This window comes from Pseudophryne corroboree, chromosome 5 (genome assembly GCF_028390025.1).
Source record: "Pseudophryne corroboree isolate aPseCor3 chromosome 5, aPseCor3.hap2, whole genome shotgun sequence".
NCBI classification, from domain to species: Eukaryota; Metazoa; Chordata; class Amphibia; order Anura; family Myobatrachidae; genus Pseudophryne; species Pseudophryne corroboree.
Genome location: NC_086448.1, coordinates 320,341,119 through 320,363,844, shown reverse-complemented (window position 1 = coordinate 320,363,844; position 22,726 = coordinate 320,341,119). Strand labels below are relative to the sequence as shown.

The window sequence follows — 22,726 nt, the reverse complement described above, 5'->3', positions numbered from 1 at the left end:
GGGGGGGGGGACACAGTGGCAGGCCATGGGGGGGTGAAACAGTGACAGGACACAGGAGGGTGACACAGTGACTTTGACAGAACACTGGGGGGAGGCGAGAGAGACACAAGGCTGGGATAGAACACAGAGAGGAAGGGGGGGGGGCTACACAGTAAGAAGAGGGCCAGGAAACAGCTCTCCTCACAATTATCAAAGAGTCCCTTGCGTCCTCACCTCCCTGGATCCAAATGACCTCCCTCTGCCCAGAGATCTAACCTGCTGCTCAGCGCTTGTAGCTACGACCACCCGCTCGGGATGCCGCGTATCTGGCTCCGGCGCTGCCTGTCTGTGCTCACATTGGCCACGATGCTGCCTTGTATAGCTGAGGACCAGGAGAGCGCCTTTCCTCTAGTGCGCTGATGCCCACAGCTGTGTGGATTCTGAAGGCTTCCTTGCAGCCGTCCGTAGCAGCAAGATGAGGCGCTGCGAAGTGAGAGAGCGTGGAGCTTGCTGATATCTCGTTGAGGGGGTAGGGGTTACTGAAGCCTGGCGTGCTGTTCTACAACGTCTGGCGGAGAGGTGACCACTTGATTAATTTGGTTAAAGTAAACAGTATGCCGCACAGCTGCCGGCACCGCTGCCTGTATGATAGGCGCAGCGGCCAGCAAGTCATGTACAAAGTCCGGGTTTTACCGAATCCCCAAAAGCAGGGCTGCAGAGCGGGGAGAGCGCCTCTCCAGCCTAGCGCCTCCCTGCAACTACCAGCTGTGCTTAAATTCTTACGGCTTTGACTGAAAACTGATCTTTAGTTGCATTCTCCTTGAACCCTGCTGCTGCCTGTACGTATGACCTACTCATCTGCAATCACCTGAGTGACTGCGCGTTTCACACTTACCTGCTTTTAAGTTGGAGACTGCATGAGTTTGTTAGTCGGCCCCCACTGTGACTAGCCAGAGTCCTATGCTTGCTGCTTGCAACCAACTCACTTACCTGTCTGTTTGGATACATTATCACATACTGACTGAATTTAGTTGAGTACTTGCATACCCCGTCCGCTTTGCATGGAATAGCCCTCTTCATCCTGTACCTCAGTTACTGATTGCCAGCAACTGACATGCTAACGTTAAGCCTGCAATTAATATATCTTTTACGCTTCTGAACTTTAGTATATTCCTACTGCTTTTGAACTTGAACTTTTAACTATGTATAGGCATTGGTTAGACTAACTTGCATCTTGAGAAGGATTAAACTGCTACCAATAGGATGTTTAGAGTCACTTCACGTGATTAATATCTTAGTGTAAAAGTGAACGGTATATTGTGGTCTTACACCTGTGCAAGGAAATTTCATGCTGATATTTGCAATACTACTGTATGTTCAAGTTTGTATTACTTGCTTTATGTTATGAATTGCTTTGCTCTTAACTAATTAATTCCACTGCGGTGACCATTCTGATCCTGAGTAATAAATCTTTCTGTCACCGTCCTAACGTGTGGTGACTATTGTGTTGGGTCATCTGGGGTGGGGGTTCCTCATCCCTCTGCCTAGGGTTCTCGCCGTGAGATCCGGTTCAGGAGGTGATTCCGGGTAAAGAATCTAGGTACGTCCACCGACACCTGCACTTCCACTGACCTTCCCACAGATCATACCTGTTACATATAGATGATAACAATAGCAGAAAATACATTTAAACAACCTCCAGATAATATGCTTAGCGGTATGCAAGGGTGGCATTACAGTGGAGAGTGACATAAGAGAGAGCAGTAAACTAATAAAATATCCTATCCTTCTATGGGGTGTGTAACGCATGACAGGTGGCCGGGAAACTGGTGGTCAGCATCCCGATGCCGGGATCCCGGACCCAGAATGCCGACGGGGGGATGGGCAAGTGCAGTAAGCCCATTGCGGGCTCGGTGGCGAGCTGCGCTCACCACAGGTTCTATTCCCACTCTATGGGTGTCGTGGACACCCACGAGTAGGAATAGTCCCTGTTGGTTGGCATGCCAACCATCGGGATAGTGAGGGGGCGGGATTTAGGGGGAGGTGTGGTGACCGGCAGTCTCCCGACTGGCGGTCACATGACTGCGACCCCTTCTATGTTAGATGAGAACCATTAAACCTTAATTAGCTGCAATAATATACCTTCTAAACGGCCCACATTTTTTTATACAGTCCTGATTTCCAACAGTCAAAAAAGACTGAGGTGTCCCACACGTGTTGGGTGTGGGATGCCCGTGGCCAGGATCACGGCCACTAGAATGCCGGCAGTGGGGCGATTGCTATGAAGCCCCTTGCAGGTTTTCTGCGCTTGCCATGCTGCGGACACCCAAAAGTGGGAATAGCCCGATAGGCGAGATTCCGGCTAGCGGCATTGTCAGTGGTCGGGATTCCGGCGTAGGTATCAGGACCGCAAGGATCCCGACTGCTGGCAATGTAACTACATCCTGTCCCACGTAAAGGTTGAGGCATTTACTAAAATTGACTCACAACGTACTTTGGGTGGATCAAATCAGTTTCTATTTTATACTGTACTTAGGGGGAATTCTATTACCGTGGTAGATTAGGTGAAAACGGGCGGTAGCCTCTGGCTTTAATGCCCGAGTCTATGCAATTGCACTCACGATTTCCCCCAATAGCCTTGTTAATACCTGTTAAAAGTAGCTGGCTAATGGGCGTTAACACAGGTTAACGGGCGTTAACGCACAGAATCAGTAAAAAGTTCACAGATTTTAACAGGGTCGCCGCAGCACCCGTTACACATGAGTTATCAACAAAAAAAAATTCGACCCACTGAGGCAGGTGGAAAAAAAATCCCAGATAATTCCTGGCATAGGGACTAACTGGATAGCCCCAGGGGATAACTGAATTCCACCGTTAATGTTTAAAAGTATATAATACAGTTTAGGAACTAAAACACAAAGGGGGAGTTGTATCAAGCCTTCTAAGTTAAACTGATAAAGAGGTTGCTCATAGCAGTTAACCAGATTCTAACAATAACTTTATTAAAATATTCAAGATATAAGATAACTAGTATATGACGGTTTGCTATAGGCAACTTCTCCACTTGGCCTCTATAGAAAGTTTTATACATTTAAATAATAAACATGGTGACGCTCTATTAAATTTAGGTGAAGTTGTGGTGACCAGCGAAGAAGGTAATCCATGTAAATTCATACAATAGGCAACAAAAAAGAATAGGTATGAATAGAAGTGGCTCTTACCCGCTTGGATGGGGATACCTTCATTAGGTTGACCACACTTAGGTCGACAGTCATTAGGTCGACCACTATTGGTTGACATGCATTAGGTCGACATGGTCACTAGGTCGACATGTACTAGGTCGACATGGAAAAGGGTCGACATGCTTTTTTCAAATTTTTTGAACTTTTTATACAATACTTTACAATCCACGTGGACTACGATTGGGAATAGTAACCTGTGCCGAGCGGTAGCAGGCAAGGCACCTTGCCTGAAGCATGGCGAGCGAAGCAAGCCATGCGAGGGGACACGGTGCACTAATTGGGGTTCCCCGTCACTTTACAAAGAAAGCGACACCAAAAAAAAGAAAAAAACCTCATGTCGACCTAATGACCATGTTGACCTTTTTCCATGTCGACCAATAGTGGTCGACCTAAGTGTGGTCGACCTAATGATCCATACCCCTTGGATGTGAGGGATTGTCTGCACTAAACCAGAAGAGACAGCCCCAGGCTGTCCGGGTCCCGCCACTTGTGCAATGGACCGAATGCGCACAAGCTGCAACGGGATTGCACATAAAGCTGGCTTTTATTGACTGCATTGGCTCCAGCCCATAGAAGCTGGGTAGGGCTGCCCGAAAGGCAAGGCGTAGCGCCCCACTAAGAGCACACTGTTAATCGCAGCCTGGACTGGCAGTCCCAGAGGACTAAAATACCCTCCCTGGGGCTGTCAGACATGTGTGATTGGCAGGTAGCACTTCCAATGGGAAGTCACTGCCAGGGTAGCCAGTGCAGTCACGGGCTTCAACTGGCTAACTGAGGAGCAAATTTTAGTGGTAAAATCTTAGGTAAAATCAACCTCTACAGAAGGACAGTTATCTGGGTCCAAACAATTTGATGATTTGTATACTATAAATATATATCTAGTAAGAGCTAACTACAGATGTCTCCTCCTACATCCTTGCTGCAGTCACGTTAAACAGCCCTTCTAGTCACACAATGCCGTGGCGTGACTCAGAAGTGCAGAGAGTCTTTATGTGCGACTTTTTCCGTTTAAATGCGTCTAAGTCGCAGTGCTATGTGAATAGGACACACAAGCAACTGATGCTGATTAAAATGATATGCCTATATTCTGTGTGTGACTGTGGTTGTATCTGCATATGAAATGCTACATTACAGTTTTTTCCTGGAAATCACTGTAATGTAGCATTTCATATGCAGATACAGCCACAGTCGCACAGAATATAGGCACTTATAGTTTTAATCAGCATAAGCTGCTTGTGGGTCCTAATCACATAGTCATGCAAATAAGATGCATTTCGGCAAAAAAAAAAGATTACCAACGTTAGCAGAGTTGCCGGCTGATTTAGGCCAGGCATTTCCTGCTGCATAGCGCATTGAGATAAGATGTATGAGGACACATCTGTATATCTATCGTACTCTGCTACCTAATGAGATTACTATTTCAAATATATTAAACATTTTCCATGATGAAGCAAATGGAAGTTTCCTACTTATTGCTAATCTGGGTCTTTCAGAACTACAAGGTACAAGGTACACTAATTCACTGACTATTTACATAGCCCACTATTAATCATGAACATGAAGCAAAATCACTGTGGTATTGTTAGTTTAACTCATTTATAAAATGACATTAACAATGGGTAATTTACAGTGCCTGCAATCTCAGGTGTATGTCAGCAATCTGACAGTTCACAAAAGTAATCACATACATACATCATTTAAATCACTGTCTGCAAACTGTCTGTAAGTCATTGTTTATAGCAAAAAAAAAAAAAAATTAAATTTAGTTCTGTGCGAGTTTGATGGAACTCCCAACTCTGGGAGTACCAAATATGTAATTCACCTCTGTTGTATTTAACAGCCTCAGCGTCGCATGTAACCTATTTTAATCAATTGTGAGTGGTGGGATGAAAAATACAATTCTATTTAATTAATATGGGGTAGAATTAAGTTGTATCAAATGTAGCCCAAAGACCAAATGGTCCTCAACACTGGAATATGTAATACAGCTAACAGTAATATATGCAAATTATGGTAAGCAATATAACGCCTTCATGGACTGCGGACATGGTTATTCATCTGCCAGTAAAAAGCAGAATGCACCCCAGTAATTATATCCGCTGGGGCCCATGCTGCCAAAGCACTGGCCAGGGATGTTAGTAATCGCAAAAAGGACATGTAATCACTCACTGGTTTAGGTCAGGGAAACAGCTTTTTGCTGCAAAACTTATTTTTAAATCCCCATAGAATCTGCGCATCTCTGCAGTTTTTCATGATTCGGATAATTTCAGAACACAATATATCACTCTTGGGAAGGCAGCTATTCTGCTTCCTAATATTGCTGTGTCTGGCTGAAAAAATGGCAGACAGCATTCCACAATTCAGCACTCAGGCAGGTCAGAATAACAAGAAAACACATTCCTTTACATTTTGACTCAGCACCTATATATATAAACCAACGATTTTCTGACTTGGTCTGAAATATTATTTTTAAGAAATAATTGTTTTTTTTATGTACTATTTTTTGTCATGTCAACACTTTCAAACTCCAGTCACTTGAGCACTGTCAACTCTGCTGCAATTACAGTTGACCAAAGCTAAAATAAGACTAACCATATGACACGGTATAGCTGCTGCCTTATGTCCATTTAAAAACACAACCTAAAATAAGTGCTATCTAATTATTTACAAAAAAGTGGGACATATATATTAAGCAATGCTTGATGTTGCTGCTGATATTGCAATGTCCATGGCCAGTGTTACAGCTTCACTGTCTCACTCATAAACCCATGTTACAGTTTAATGCAAATAGTGCAAACATGAACTATAGACATGGCCAATAATGTTGGTTATGTTTATCATTTTCAAATAACTCTCAGTGTTAACTAAATTCTTGCCCTACAGTGTTGTCCTTTCTCTCCCTAAACTGTCTTAAGACACTAATATCCTCCCAGTCCTCCAGCCTATCCTCTCGTCGACACTTTCAACTCCCTCTTCTGCCTCCCCCCTCTTGCCTCGCTTTTGCATTGAGGCCACCTTGACATAGTAGGTGGGCCCACATTTTTTGACCAAAATTGTGCTAAGAACTTTCACTCCATGTGAAATTGTAGTCTATTATAATTGTTCTGATTACGAGTATTCTTGGTGCTTAGAGTGTGCACCTGCATTTTTTTTTCTTTGTGGCACTATAAGTCTCTGCAAGGTAGCACCTCATGTTTAAAATTAGAATGTGCAGCCCACCCGCCCCGCTTCTGCAGTATCTGCTCTTGACTCCGCAACCCACTTCACTTCTACTAAAATTTAATCCATATGGGAGAACATCACATCCCACCAGACCTTCTTCACCCCATACCCTTCTTTCTCAGCCTGCCTCTACCCTTCCTCCCCATCCTTTGTACCAACTCTGACTTAATTCTCCTCAGTATCTGTATTGACAGTACCACCATCTCTTCTAGCCCCCAAAGTGCGCTGTCTTGGAGTTATTCTTGACTCCTTCCTCTCCTTTAAAACACACATTCAGTACATTTCCCAGTCCTGCTGTTTCCATTTCAGAAATATCCCCAGGAACAGACCTTTTCTCACCTTAGAGACAACAAGGAATATTTGGGTTATCCCAGATAGAGGTGATGGGAGACGGAAATGTGGAAAGCTTATAGTGCCGAATGCAGAAAAACCACAGGGAACAGGTGAACTTTGTAGTAGGAGCGCAGGCCCGCACCTCCTGATTAGGTTTAAGTGGTGTTAGAAGGGATACCAAAGTGGAGGTTTTAGCCAACAGAAGTTCGATTTGTATCCAGGGTAGATGAGGGGATTGAGAAAACCAAGTGAGTGCCTGGCTTAAGTGAGTTGCATGATAAAATTTTCGTATGTCCGGCAGGCCTCTACTCCAATGAGTGGGCTTCATATTAAAGTTGAAGTCTTAACCCTGGGGGAATTATTAGACCATATGAATTTCAATAAAAGTTACTGCATTCGGCACAAAGCCTCTGCGGGAATACGTACCGGAATTGTTCGAATCAAATATAAAAGTCTAGGCAAGACGTTCATTTTTACTGAGACTATACGTCCAAACCATGCTATTATTTGCTTGTCCCATGCTCGTAGGTCAGACTCAATACAATTAAAAAGAGTCGGAAAATTCTCAGAGTGCAGGGACCCATAAGAGTTCATAATAAAGACGCCCAAGTATTTTATTTTCCTGGAGCGCCAGGAGAAATTAAAGTTAGCGGCTAGGAGAGATCTGGTATCCTCACTAAGATGTAGAGGGAGAGCTTCGGAATTAGCATAGTTAATACGGTGAGAGGTCACACTGCGCCGTCAGCCGCTGCACGGAGCCGCCAGCAGCGATCAGTGGATGTTCCCCGCCCGCCCCCTGTATATGGTGAGTTATGTGTGCGGGGCGGGGCGAGGGGGCGGCCACATAGCAAAAAGCCAATCGTGGGTATCCCAGAAATCCCGGGATTTGGCCATTTTTCAATCCCGATACCCGGGATTGAAAAAATGGCCCGGGATTGGCTTCCCTAGCCCTTACCATACACGCCAGAGGCTCGACTGTCATAGCAAATATTAATGGTGACAGAGGGCCCCCCTGTCGGGTGCCATTATTAATCTGGAATACGTGAGAGTGTTTACCATTTATCCGGACTCTTGCTGACGGGTTAGAGTAGAGAGCCTGGATGCCCTGAAATAGGCTTCCTCCCAGGCCGAATTTACGCAGAGTAGCAAACATAAAAGGCCATAAAATTTTATTGAAAGCCTTTTCTGCATCGAGCGAGAAAAGGCTAGAAGGTAGTTTAGATTTATTAATCGTATGTACCAGATTAATAGTTCCCCGGGTATTGGGGGTCATTCCGAGTTGATCACTAGCTGCATTTGTTCGCTGTGCAGCGATCATGCAAAAAAACGTCATTTCTGCGCATGCATATGTGGCGCAATGCGCACACGCGACGTACAAGTACAACGACTGATGTAGTTTTACACAGGGTCTAGCGATGCATTTCAGTCGCACTGGCTGCCGCAGAGTGATTGACATGAAGTGAGCGTTTCTGGGTGGCAACTGCCCGTTTTCAGGGAGTGTTCGGAAAAATGCAGGCGTGGCTGGAAAATGCAGGAGTGGCTGGGCGAACGCAGGGCGTGTTTGTGACGTCAAATCAAGAACAGAATGGTCTGAAGTGATCACAAGCGCTGAGTAGGTTTTGAGCTACTCTGAAACTGCACAAAATAAATTTGTAGCCGCTCTGCGATAGAACCGTTCGCACTTCTGCAAAGCTAAAATACACTCCCAGTGGGCGGCGGCATAGCGTTTGCATGGCTGCTAAAAACTGCTAGCGAGCGATCAACTCGGAATGACCCCCATTGTCTCTAGCTTGTCAGCCTGGGACGAAGCCCACCTGGTCAGCATGTATCAATTGTGGGAGAACCGAATTTAACCTTAGAGCTAAAATTTTGGCGAAAAGTTCAATATCATTGTTTAATAAGGAAATCGGGCGATAACTGGAACACGAGTTAGGATCTTTCCCAACTTTATGGATCAGGACAATTCGAGCCTCTAGCGTGCGGGGAGACAAAGGTTCGCCCCTAAGAAATCCATTAAAGAGTCTGCAAAGGTGAGGTAGTAGGATACCCTTGAATTTCTTAAAATACATAATGGACATACCGTCTAGCCCAGGGGCCTTGCCCGATTTCTGAATCTTAAGGGCAGTCTCTAATTCCTCGGTAGTTATCTCTGAGCCCAACTGAGATACCACCGACTGCCTTAATTTCGGTAGATTGCATTTGTCCAAAAAGAACTCAATCCCATCACAGAATTTCGGAGAGGATGAGGAGTGAACATCAGCATTATATAAAGATTCATAATATTCTCTACGAATGTGATCAGGATCATGAGTCAATATCCCTTGTTTGGTCCGAATCGATAAGATATTTTTAGAGGAAATCTGACCTCTCAGTTTCCTGGCGAGGATTTTATCCGCCTTATCCCCTTTTCCATAATATATTTGATTAAGGCGTCTGAGGCATTGTTCTGTCTTGTGAGACAGTAACTTATTGAGTTCTCCCCTAACTTTCAGCAACTGATCCAGGTCAGTTGGGCTCGGGGACGACCTATGAATTTCTTCTAGACGATGGAGTTGGTCGGTTAATTCAAAGATCTTTTTGGAGCACTGTTTAGTGAGCCTAGCAGCGATCTGAATAAAGTGACCCCTGAGGACCGCTTTGTGTGACTCCCGCAAGGTCATATCAGACATATCAGGGGTCTGATTCAAGCTAAAATAATCAGTTAGTACCTGTGTGATTTGAGGTAAGACATCATCACGTCGGAGAAGAGCATCATTAAGAGACCAAGATGGGGGGAAGAAGTGCGGGACATACCGGAAAGAATTAAAGACACAGGGGCATGGTCAGACCATGTTATTGGGTGTATAAGAATCTTTTGAATTTTAGAGGCTAAATCCCTCCCAATCATAATCATATCAATTCTCGTATAAAGATTATGTACCTGGGAGAAGAATGTCTAATCTTTAGCTAAGGGATCGATGACTCTCCCGGAGTCAAACAACAGGTGGTTTTTGAGTAAAGACAACAGAGCTCTAGAATTATGGTTACTAGTGTGAGACTGAGAAGGAGGTAGGGAATGGGAGCGATCTAACCTGTATTGAATGGTATTAAAATCCCCTGCCATCAAGATATCACCCTTCCTACAGTGCGCAATCCTAGAATCCAAAGAGGTGAAAAAGGAGGCCTGATTAATATTAGGGGCGTATATGTTGATCAAAGTAATGGGAACATTATTAAGTTTGCCCACGATGATAAGGAATCTACCCCTTTTGTCTCCAATAATTTTATCCGACTCCAGGTGTAAATGGGCTGGGATCATTATATAATATATATATATATATATATATATATATATATAGCGACACAATGCTTTTTATGATTATGGTCACATGCATGAATAACCACTGGATAACGTCTAGAACGTAATTCGGGATGTGAGGTGCCTCTAACATGTGTCTCCTGTAGGAACACCAGATCTCCCCTAGATTGTTTCAGGAAAAGGAATAATTTAGTCCTCTTTTGGGGGCTGTTTAATCCCTTCACATTATAGGTTATTATGTTAACCGACATCATAGTATATACAAGAGCATATCTAAATTACCTCAAACATCACATGGTGGGCCTCCTCGAAAACAAAAGGAGAAAGAAGTAGCAAGGAGGAGAAAAGAAATAGGTAGTGGGAGAAAGAAAGAGAAAGGAGAAAAGGAAAAGAAATAACAATGCAAAAAAAAGAAACAGAAAACCAGGCCAAAAACCCACTGTACTTACAGTACGGGTCCACACGTTTGAGCACCCATATGGGGCGTTGAAGGAGAAAAAATCTCCCTCATGCTCAGAACCGGCCATAATGGCTTAACGGTGGGTGTGGCGTCGAACACCAATGGACCGAAAGGAGAACGAACCGGGAGACCCTGGGGGATCATGTTAACTTTTGACAACAAAAAAAACCAACTCAGAACTATGTTAGCATTATAAGCGTAGGCTTAACTAAAAAAGTTCAGCAAAGGTGAATATGAAACCTCTAAGACATAAATAACCATATTGAATAGCAAAGTAAAATAACCCAGCAAACCATCCGTGAGGAGAAGTTCATGGAGGGTTACGTCTGGACGCGGTTTTAGCCGGGACTGTCGACCAAAGGCGTCTCTGCGGTAGGGGAGAGCCTGAGGGGCGTTGGAGTCCCGATGCAGCTTGTGGGGGAAAAGATGCGTCTGGCTTCGGGGGAGATAGGTTGAGTTTCAAAAGCAGCTGGTGGGACTCTTCCTTGGATCTCGCCAGCAGCCTCCTCCCATCAAGTTGTACTATCAGGGTCAAAGGGATAACCCCACCTATAACGTATTTGGTTCTCCCTGAGGATTTGGGTATATTCCTTCAAGTCGAAACGTCTTTTGAGAGTGATAGGAGATAAGTCCTGAAACACCAGTAACTTATACGTTTCAAATAGGCAAGAGTCTTTGTGGCGGGCAGCAGCCAGAACTTTGTCTTTGGTCATGAAATAGTGGCACCTTAAAACCACATCTCTCGGAGGAGACGTCGGTGGGGGTTTCTGTCTGAATGAGCGATGGGCTCTATCTAGAAGGAACTGATCAGTCTGAGTGTCCGGTAGAAGATGCTGGAGAAAGCGGACTAGGAAGTCTTCCAATTGGGCAGGCTCCACCAACTCAGGGATATTTTTAATACGTAAATTATTATGTCTCACGCGATTATCTGTACCCTCCTGCTGGTCCTGGAGGAGATAGATGTCTTCCTGCATAACATAGAGCGTTCCATCTCTTGCTGAAAAGTGGCCACTTCATCGAGTTTCTGTTCGACATCATTAGTGCGTCCTTGATCTCGTCCTTGAGACCAGTGATAGCTTTGTGGATCTAGTGGAAATCCTGTTTCAGCAACTTCATCTCATTTAGAATGGAGAAAATGCAGTCTTTCATGGAGGAGTCTAGCACAGGTGATTCTTCCTCAGACTCGGAGATAGGAGCAGATTGGGAATTAGGTGCTGGTTTAGAAGAACTAGGCTTCATTTTAGAAATAAAAGTAGTAAGATCTGCAGGGGGTGCAGACTTTCTGGACCTAGGCATGATGTGCGATAGTCCCGGAAGTAAAGAACAACTATAAATCAAAGCTTCCATTCTGCACATTTGTGTTTTATTGCCATTATCTGTTTTAATTTGTATTGCTTCATCCATTAAACTTTTTTTAAACTCAGGGACGTGCAGTGAGCTAAATGGCTAAGGAGGTACTAGCTTGCACAAGAGCCAGATTTACAAAGAGTACATCTAGGCATTATACACAGGTGCAGCAGTACAAACTTCTGGAAATTTGGTGAGTTTTGATCAGAGATGTGCGGAAAAGATAAGCAGGCCATAGACATTTTACTCCAGCGTTTTGGCAATGAAAATGATTAGAATAATGCAAAGAAGATATTTCAAACATATTCTTTGTATTTTTCATATACTCTATACCAGTGATTTTCAACCTTTCTAAACTCACGGCACACTAAGTAATATTTCAAAATGCAGAGGCACACCATCAGTTTTTTTCAATGAAATATATAATAACAAATATCAACATATATTAAATGCACAGTAATAAAACAAATACACTGGCCCCCTTACAGTAATAAAACACATTTTCCCCAACAGAATTTAAACACGCTGTCCCCACAGTAATTACACACGTTGTGCTCCCACATTAATAAAACAAATGCACTGGCCCCCACAGTAATGGCACACATTGACCCCTATAGTTTTAACACACATTGGCCCCCACAGTAATGACACACATTGGCCCCTACAGTAATGGCACACATTGGCCCCTACAGTAATGTCACACATTGGCCCGACCAGTAATGTCACACATTGGCCCCAACAGTAATGTCACACATTGGCCCCACCAGTAAAGTCACACATTGGTCCCAACAGTAATGTCACACATATACAGCAGCTATGAAAGGAGCTTTCCCAACGCCAGCAGCGCAAGTGTCCAGGCAGATTCTGTCTCTGCCATGGAGCAGGGAGGAGCAAGAGCAGCAGTGAGGAGCAACATAGGGTAGATGGAGGGGAAGGGAGACGTGGCATTCGTGACCTATGAAGTCACGCAGCATCTCCACAGGTCACGATCCGGGCTGCGTCTGAGAAGAGCACAGCGCTGCCCGAGTATGAAATGATAAAGCGAGGTGACGATCGGCATCTCTGGCGGCACATTTGAGAACTAGTGTGCCGCGGCACAGTGGTTGAAAAACGCTGCTCTATACAGTCAAAACTGTGGAGCAAACTTTAGTATGAAAGGAAAGGCTCTGCCTCACCTGCCTCACCCCACTGCACGTAACTGTTAAAACTATATCCCTCCATTTCTCTTTCTCTGATACGGGTGGTGAATATGGCTACATAACGATAACATGTTTTGGAAAAGGGAAGATTAGGGTCTGTGGAGATTGATTTGTAGTCCGGAACTTGTACATGTCTCACTACAATCTACTGTTTGGCTTCCTCAGACAGTACACAAAGTGACAAAAACGGAGTCCTTTTCTCTATTCAATCTTGTTGAATAAATAATATTTATATTGCACCACCTGCAACTCACCATAAAAGCATTTAGTTCTAAAGTGAAGGAGAATCTATAGAAATATATTCATAACTACTCCTATACATTGCCATTGCCAACAATTCTGTCCTTGCCACTTACGGATTATTGTGTGGAATAAATAAATTTTTCAGCTTTTGTGCTTTTGTTCAACTGCAAACAAAAGAATTACATATGTGCATAGCAAAACGTTATTAAAGTTCAACAGTTTTCTGGAATAGGAATAGTGCATCAATAGGAGAAACTGCAAAGCCTGTAATATTTGTCACCATTGCTACATTTTGTATATAGAACTTATAGCCAAGCAGTTACTTCGATGTATGGAAAATTTGTAAATATTGCAATCACATTTCCAGTCAGATCACAGTTCTTTCTAGCGGTCTCATTTATGTATTTCTGTAAGAATAAAAAATCAATACATTATTTAAAGACTGTCAGTATGTTTAATCAGCCTGAGACTCTCCATTGTACGTTTATCTAACAGCACTGGAACTGTCCTCAAAGGGTTTCTAGAGCAGCCTTGCAGATTATAGAAGGCTTTTCTCCTCCTCTGCAAGATAAACAAGGCTAGCCATTGTTCTATACCCTGATTCCACAGATTCCATGCAGAAGGGAAACTTCAGTCATGGACTATCCTACTGGAGCCTCCTGCAGTCACAATGCAGTAACAATACTGCAAATCCTACATTGCTTTATGACAGCAGACAAAAATTATTACCACACAACAGATAAAATGTTTTTAACATTTAGAGATGTGATCACTTCATTTTATGTTAACAGAGCATGTTGAAAGCTAAATTGCTAAATTGCTTTATTCTAAAGTTTAAACTACCAATTTAACTTATATAATGTAGGGTATTACTTGGAGCACAAGCAAAACTACTGGCAGAAATTAGAATATTCACTTAGATATGCATTGTTGTATGTGAAAACCCCATTATGCTGAAATTTATGAAAGTCAGAAAGTAAAAAGTAATGCCAGACCAGTGTGGGAAATGCCAGGGGCAGTGCTGGGAAAGCTTTGTCGTAATTAAAAATTTAAAATATAGTTTAATATAAACTGGATTCTTAAATAAAACTAAAGATGGATAACTGTTAACACTTCATGTTCCTGCAATTCAAGTCTCTGTGGAGGGTTTGAGTGAAAGGAAAGAACATTTTTAACAGCCAATCAAAATCATTTAATCAAAGAAACCAGAAACAACTTTCCAACCAATGCTTTGTATAGGAGCTTGGAAGTCAATGGCCTGTAAAGAAAGTTTTTTTTTTTAAATATTCAGGGAAATTATTATTATTTGTGTAACTTGTAATGACCTGAAAAAGGGACACTGTGGCCTGGGGGTGGAACAGTGTCTTAAACTGGAACTGTCTCGCCAAAATTTAGGATGGTTGGAAGGCATACAGTATATCACTCCTCCTTGCCCATCTTCTCACTTACTGTATATATTTATACCCATCATACCTCCGTGCTCATCCTCCTGTTTATATTTTTATGCCCATCACTCCCTATAACAGTTACTGCAAGTGCTACTCTTTGTTTCATAGGATGGTGCTGGCTATGGCTGGGGGTGGCTAGTCTGTCCCCACTGGGTGAACAGCTGGCTGTGGTGCAGTGCTGCAGGCCCATCCGATTCATGCACCCATGTCCATCCCAAAACATGTCAGTGCATCTCACCCCACAGAGTGCGGAAGCAGGAGCCAGCAGAGGGTACAGGCTGAAGGTAGCCAAACTGGCAGACACTGCGTGGTAAGTGGCAGTGGTGTGCAAATAGGGCATAGTCAACATGACAGATGTGGTTTATTAATGAGGTAGAATCAGGAACAGGATTACACAGGGTTAACAGCAGGTTATCCTGGGCATTGTGGTGTGCCAGGTTTATGCACATGGTATACTGGCTTATCCACAGCGGTGGTAGTGAGATCTCTAATACAGTATGCAGTGGTGATATAGTGGAACTATGGGGTTATACACTTCAACACAGTAGAAGTTACTCAAGAGTACATATCTAATGGAGGATAGACGGAGAAGGAAAGAGTCAGAGCTAGATGCAGAGAAGGGGCATGTCTGAGGTCTAGCCTCTGTGAGGAGCCGCTGGGTCCTAGTGTCTGGCGACCATCTGCTGATAAACAGAGGCAGCAAACCGGGCATACCGCTAGCGAATCATACATCGCTGCCACTGTCATACGCTGCTGCTTGTGGCGGGGGCCCCACTCATGTCCCCATGCTGAGATGGTTGCAACCCATTTTGGGGTCATGACCCACAGCGTGAAAACCGCCGTATTAGACAATTTAAAAAGAAAAACAGGTAGGAGGGATTTCTAGTGAGGTAATCGTGTAGTTAAATGGTTGACAGTTATGCTGTTGACAGGGAAAATTATGTTGACAGCATAATGTGAAGCACAGAATGCTGACACAGGAGTAATGTTATTTAAAGCATTTTCATCATGTTTACAGTGTCAACATTTTGATGGTCGGCAAAACATACCAATCCATGTTTATGCTCTTTTCTATAAGATTATATTAAATAAGTCATTTATTGCATACCCTTTCATTTTGACAATCCACCCAGGGTCATAAGTAGAAAAAAAATATACATGTAATAGTAGCTACAGCAAACAGTCTCCATATTTAGAGATTTTAGACCTCCAGAAACCAAAGCAAGCAAAGAGACAGCTTATAGGATGAAGTGCACACTGCCTTGTTTACTGAATTAGACTGGAGTGTTAACTTTCAGGTCACTCATAGGTTGCAGGTCTTATATTACAGTCTACTAGAATATAGTGCAAGTGATTTAGGAAAATATGTCCTACAAACATTGTACTGTAAAAGTTTAAAGGTCTCACATTAAAGTTTAAAGTCCTATGATGTTTTTTTTTTTAGTTTTTTTACTTTAATATATAGTACCTTGTGCACAATCTAGTAAGAGCAAAAAAAACATAAAGGAACATTTTTCTCAGTGGGATATGCTCTCTGCCTGTCAGGCAAACACAGGAGAAGAAGAAGCACAAATGAAGCTGGTGCAGGAGCAAACATAGCACAGCCTGAGAGCTTGAGTCAGGTAATCTGGGTTTTCAGAATAGAGAGACCATAGTGCAAACGGGTGTGGTTCATCAAATCGACAGTGTCTAGGTCGACAATGTTTAGGTCGACCACTATAGGTCGACAGTCACTAGGTCGACATGGATGGAAGGTCGACAGGGTTTCTAGGTCGACATGTGCTAGGTCGACAGGTGTAAAAGTCGACATGAGGATATTTTTTTTTTGTGTCGTTTTCTTCGTAGAGTGACCGGGATCCCAAATTAATGCACCGCGTCCCCTCGCATGGCTCGCTTCGCTCGCCATGCTTCGGGCATGGTGCCTTCGCTTCGCTCGGCACACTTTACCGTTCCAATCGTAGTCCACGTGGATCGTTAAGTATGAAAAAATTCAAAAAAAGAAAAAAAATATTGAAAAACTCATGTCGACCTTTAGACCTGTCGACCTAGCACATGTCGACCTAGAAACCCTGTCGACCTTCCATCCATGTCGACCTAGTGACTGTCGACCTATAGTGGTCGACCTAAACATTGTCGACCTAGACACTGTCGATCTTCAGACCGGATCCCAGTGCTAACATAGCTCTTTCAATACACTGCTATCAGTAGCGGATCTTGCCACGGGCAAGCAGGACTTTTGCCCGGGGCGCCGCCTTCCGGAGGGCGCAGGGCGCCATCCGGAGGGCGCCGCACCAGGGCAAGATCCGCTGCTGCTGTGCCCCCCGCTGCCCGCTGCCCCCGCTGCCGCTGTGAAGGGAAACTAGACGCTTACGCGTCTAGTTTCCCTTCGTGGAGAGGACCTTTGCTGTGCGGTGCGTGATGACGTCATCGCGCACCGTACATCATTTCAGTCTGTACAGGGGGCGTAAATGACCACGCCCCCTGTACGTAGCCACGCCCCCTATTGTCGCCCGGGGCGCACAGCGCCCAAGAACCGGCCCTGACTGCTATATAGGATAGGTCTTTATGTTGACAGCACTTAGGTCAACACTCATTAGGTCGACCACTATTGGTCGACATGCATTAGGTTGACATGGTCACTAGGTCAACATGGAAAATGGTTGACATGAGTTTTTCACACTTTTTTTATTTTTTTTACTTTTTCATACTTTACGATCCACGTGGACTATGATTGGGAATAGTAGAGCGAAGCAAGCCATGCGAAGGGGATACGGTGCACTAATTAGGGTTCCCGGTCACTTAATGAAGAAAACAACACAATTTTTTTTTAAAAGTCACGTCGACCTTTTTCCATGTAGACCTTGTTCGTGTCGACCTTATGACTGTATCAATCTATTTCAGGTGTAGACCTAATCACTGTCGACCAATAGTGGTCGACCTAATGACTGTCAACCTAGTTACTGTCGACCCTATGATCCACACCCGCTATATAGTAACGTAATAAATATCATAGGACCTGGTGAGAGATCCGCTTTAGACACAGTATTATAAGTTAAAATCATAGAAGCTAGATAAGTATCAGAAAAATGATTGTTGGAATGCTTACCAGATTAAATATATAGGAGGGAATTCAATAAGCCGTGATAACCTGTTTTCACTTGAAAAACACAATTTTATTGTGACTTGTGAAAACAGACCTATAAAATTAAGCGCAATACTTTACCAGCAAACATTCTCCATAGGTTTTAACAGGGATTTCTTTTCACCCCCTCCTGGGCATGTTGGAGAAAATCCCTATTTTAATGTAAAAATGTCAGGACTTGGTTTATTTGGCCAATAATAATGACATGACATTTTTTTGGTGAAAAAAATGCAAAATGCAGGAACTTGGGGTACAAAGTATGGGACATATATACTAGGGTGCTTTATGAGTGGGACATGTGTTTTTAGGCTTGCAGGGGTGTTATTGTTTCTTTTGCAATTTTTGAAAAATGGCATAAAATGATCTAAATATATACTAGCGTCCATTTTTATGTACCCCTAATTTAAGTAGAGCACTTATTTTGCACAAAAAAATAGCTTTCTATCATTTTTTTCTATTCTATACTGTTAACTTATATTAGTTTGTTTTTTTGGGGGGTACAGGCAGATTTCCTCCATTTTCACCTATACTTAATGCCAGTAAATTAAGCAAGAATTATATTTGCGCAATGAACAGGAGCACGCATACCGGTGAAAACTTGAATTAACATGTGATAGGTGCGTTAAGTTAATGCGCTTTAATTTAACATGTTATCGCGGCTAATTGAGTTCCCCCCATAATGGCTAGTCATATGCAGAGTTACAGTAAAACATGATTATGTACCCTCTAGTATTAAGATTAGAAGGCCACTGCAGAGCTAGAAGGTATATATTTCCGCACCTATGCACAGCTATACACAATATGAGATACATACAGCATCATGTCTCTGAACTGATAGCAGATGCGTCTAGTTTACTACAAATCATCAACAGTGTGTACCTGGACCTGCTCTATACTAGGTGTATAATATGCACCTCCTAACAAGCATAGATGGCGATAATTGCTTCTGTGTAATCCCAGGCTGCATTCATGTGAACAGGCCCTTACGTCATTTAGTTTACATGTCCCTACACATGTCCCTACACATGTCCATTCCCCCTTCAGCCTCTGCATAGCTGCATACACATGCTCACTTTCTGTCACTTTCTGAGTATGCACACTGCGCATTCACGCAAGTTAAGCTAGGCAAATTGGCGTACATGCAAACCCTGCATCAGCCTATAGGTGGGTAACATCAATTTTTACACTGTAACTGAATGTAAGCGAATATGAAAAGAAAAATCATTGTTCCAAATAAAACCATCCAGTAGATGTTGTATTTGCATTGTGCTGTTATTGTTTGTTTTTTCTTTCTTTCAACATTAGTTTCACATAGGAAACGGTGAAAACAGACACAGTTTTCTATGTTTGTTACTAAATTACAGAAAGCACACTGATACATGCCATTCCTTAAGGTTCTTATAGCTGTCATCTGCTAGAAATCCTATACCGCATGACAAAATCGGGACATAAGAAGGAAGACTATATCTGATGTATTACAAGTTTTTAATTTAAAGAAAAAAACCTGAATGCGTTTTTGTTATCAAAACAAATGTTAAAAACGTTTCTTAAGGTCCATACACATTAGACGATGTCTGTGAGCGACGTCGTCTAATGTTTCCCCTCCCGGGTCGGCCAGTCTGCGGCCGACTGTACACACTGAGCGATATGACCGCTCAATATCGCTCAGTGGCGTCACGCCTCCGCTAGCCCTGCATGCAGGACGTGGACGACAGTCCAGATCCTGCATGCATGCCCTACCGACAGTGACGATCGTTGCCGACCCGCGTGGCCGCGCATCGGTTGTCGCTGGCGGCATACACACTTGCTGATAAAATGAGCGACGTCGCTCAGGGAGGGGGAAAATGAGCGACGTCGCTCATTTTATCGGCAAGTGTGTATGGGCCTTTATGCTTAAGACCTGAGGTGTATACCTGAATAATAATGTACTGATGTAAACCTAGCAAATACCCTATAGCAGTGGTTCCCAAACTTTTTGCAATCACAGCACACTAGAGTATTAGAATAGTTTTTATGGCACCTCTAGGCCAAAAGATTGTTATGGAGAAATGTAAAAAAAAAATGCATTAAATAAGTTGTGTTTATATTTCATCCAGGTTCAGTTATGTGGTGAGGGACAGGATTCATTTCTCTATGGCCACATATTTTATGATTTCATTTAGGTACATGGACTACAGTACACACAATCATCCTCTATTTCCATACAGATAAATTATTCATGTAATTATAATCTGTTGCTATTTAAATATTAGTTTGAACTACCATTTTAACATATACTAATAACATGACACTCCGTGAAGCACCATCATGTGCAACTATGGCTTTAATGAACATAACTTGATGGACAAGTATTGTCTAATTAAAATGTTATTACTATGATTGTATATGAGTACATACTACATACAGTTGGCATTATAATGGTAAAATGTGTGTTACGCATCATTACACATGGTTAATAGATAAGAAAAACAATATGAATATTCAGCAAAAGGTCTCTATGTTTCTTGCAAATGATGGGGTCAAAACAGAATCATTAATTGTTTAGCCTAAATACATAACTGTATTGTATAGCCTATATATTGCAGGCTTTCAGCTTCATCAACTTACCAGTTCTCCAGTATAGTCATGCATATTACTTCCCTGACCCCAGGGTTGCTGGCCTTGTCCAGGCTACAGTTTTGTAGGTTCCATGTTGCCAACCTGAGCACAGGTTTACCCTCCCTCACACCTCCAAAGACTTCTACGGCAGGGCGAGTGGAGATGAGCTGAGTGGGTCCTCCAGGTGGAAAGTCAAGGTCCTCACTCTGCAAGCTTAGGGAGGTTGGACTAGGATGAGGTTTGGCCATGAAGTGTAAGCCCCCATTGGTATGTGTGGATGGTGGCCGTGACCTTTGTACATAAACTTGGTGTCTGATTTTGTCCAGGAAAGATGAGTTAATGGAGTCCACTTTGACCAAGTCCTCAATGCTCTTCAAGGGGCCATGCTGGGTGCGGTAGTGGATAATATCCTGGGCCATATCATCTGTCAGCCCCCTGAGGCCCATGAACTGGGAAGCTGTTGCAGTGTTAATGTTGATCCTGGTTGCAGACAGATGCTGACCATGATGCCCATGCTCCATGTCCTTCCTTAGAGAGTTGGGTGAGTGCTGGACGGAGCCACTCTTACTGCTGACACAAATCTCAAACTTAACCTGTTCCAATTTAGCAGCCCCCACCCCACTAACCAGAGCCAAGTCCTCCACCTTCTTAAAGCCACCAATATACTCTCTGTACTCCACTATGTTCTGTGCCACCTGCCTGGTCACCCCTGGCAGGGTCATCAGCTCCTCCTCGGAGGCAGCATTGATGTTCAGCCTCTCCTGGCTCACCAGAATGTTGCTGAAGTTACAGGCTGCACTGAACTTGCGGTTCTTCTGGCACAGATCTGACGGGTCCCTTGGAATGGACCGATGACAGCCAAGATTTCCACCCATCCTGCAACCAAGACGGATCACTGCAGCGATGTGCAGGAATACTCCGCTCTACTGGCCGCAGCTTGTTGCAAAGTAACTATTACAACGGGTGCGATACAGAGAGCAGCACAGAACATGCAGGGTATGACAGTGACTGTCTATGCATACAACACCTGGATCCATGTGCAGGGAAATGCAATATTACTAAGTACCAGGGAGCACTTTCTCCTAGGGTGAGGAGGGTGGCACTGCAAGTCCGCAGCGCGGGTGCACCGGCCGAGCCTGGCAGATCCAGCAGAGAGATTCCCGGAGCAGCATCCCCCGCCTGCCGACGTGAGCAGCTGCTGCTCTGCAGATTGTCCCAGCACGCAGCCGGTTCTGTCTCTCCCCTGTCTCCTCCAGTTCTACAGCCAGCCAGTGCTACAGTACAGACACTCCCCTACTGCTAGCTAGCACCTCCCTACTGCACAAAGCGACCCGCACCTCACCTCCTTCCTCTGCCCTCCTCCTTACTCACTATTCCTGCCACTGCCCTGCACGACTGTTACCTGCAAGCAGGACTAGTAGGCACACAGATAATCCCGGTCATTTGTGCTGCATATTGCTGAGAGAGTGAGACAGAGCTGCCACAAAACATGCACTGTGCCACAGAGGTTCTGCAGCAGCCAGTCGCCTGTTCTAAAGACAGCCAATTTCCTTTTTTATTTTTATTTTATTTTAAGGCAATATATAGTTGGGCATGCGTTTGTCAAGTGGGGAGAAATCATTTTTATTCTAGAATTTAGTTTAGTCGTGTTGACGCCATTCTATACAATTTTACATTGTTCATGCTGTCATCTGTTCTACCCATCATTTACTGTTGGGATCCGGTCTGAAGATCGACACTGTCTAGGTCAACAATATTTAGGTCGACCACTATAGGTCGACAATCACTAGGTTGACAGGGTTTCTAGGTCGACATGTGCTAGGTCGACAGGTCAAAAGGTCGACACGAGTTTTTTTTTTAACTTATTCATACTTAACGATCCATGTGTACTACGATTGGAAAGGTAATCCATGCGAGGGGACACGGTGCACTAATTGGGGTTCCCGGTCACTCTACGACGAAAACTACACAAGAAAAAAAAAACTCATGTCGACCTTTTGACCTGTCGACCTAGCACACACATTCAATCTGAAGTTGTACCTCTAGAGATTCAGGCTTAATGCGGGCACAGGCCGGAAGCCTGGTTGAGGGCACAGGCTGGTGGCCTGGGTGAGGGCACAGGCCGGTGGCCTGGGTGAGGGCACAGGCCAGAAGCCTGGTTGAGGGCACAGGCTGGTGGCCTGGGTGAGGGCACAGGCCGGAGGCCTGGGTGAGG

The 22,726-nt window shown here is 43.8% G+C and overlaps 1 protein-coding gene across 1 annotated transcript in view; it reads right to left on the bottom strand.

Annotated features, from left to right (window-relative positions):
* EEPD1 (endonuclease/exonuclease/phosphatase family domain containing 1) overlaps window positions 1–21,795 on the bottom strand; it is a 230,299-nt gene extending 208,504 nt beyond the window's left edge. Inside the window, exon 1 of the mRNA XM_063922503.1 lies at window positions 20,521–21,795. Coding sequence (XP_063778573.1) covers window positions 20,521–21,386 — 866 coding nt within the window. The 5' untranslated portion in view covers window positions 21,387–21,795. The remainder of the gene's footprint in view (window positions 1–20,520) is intronic.
* Between the last annotated feature and the right edge of the window lie 931 nt (window positions 21,796–22,726).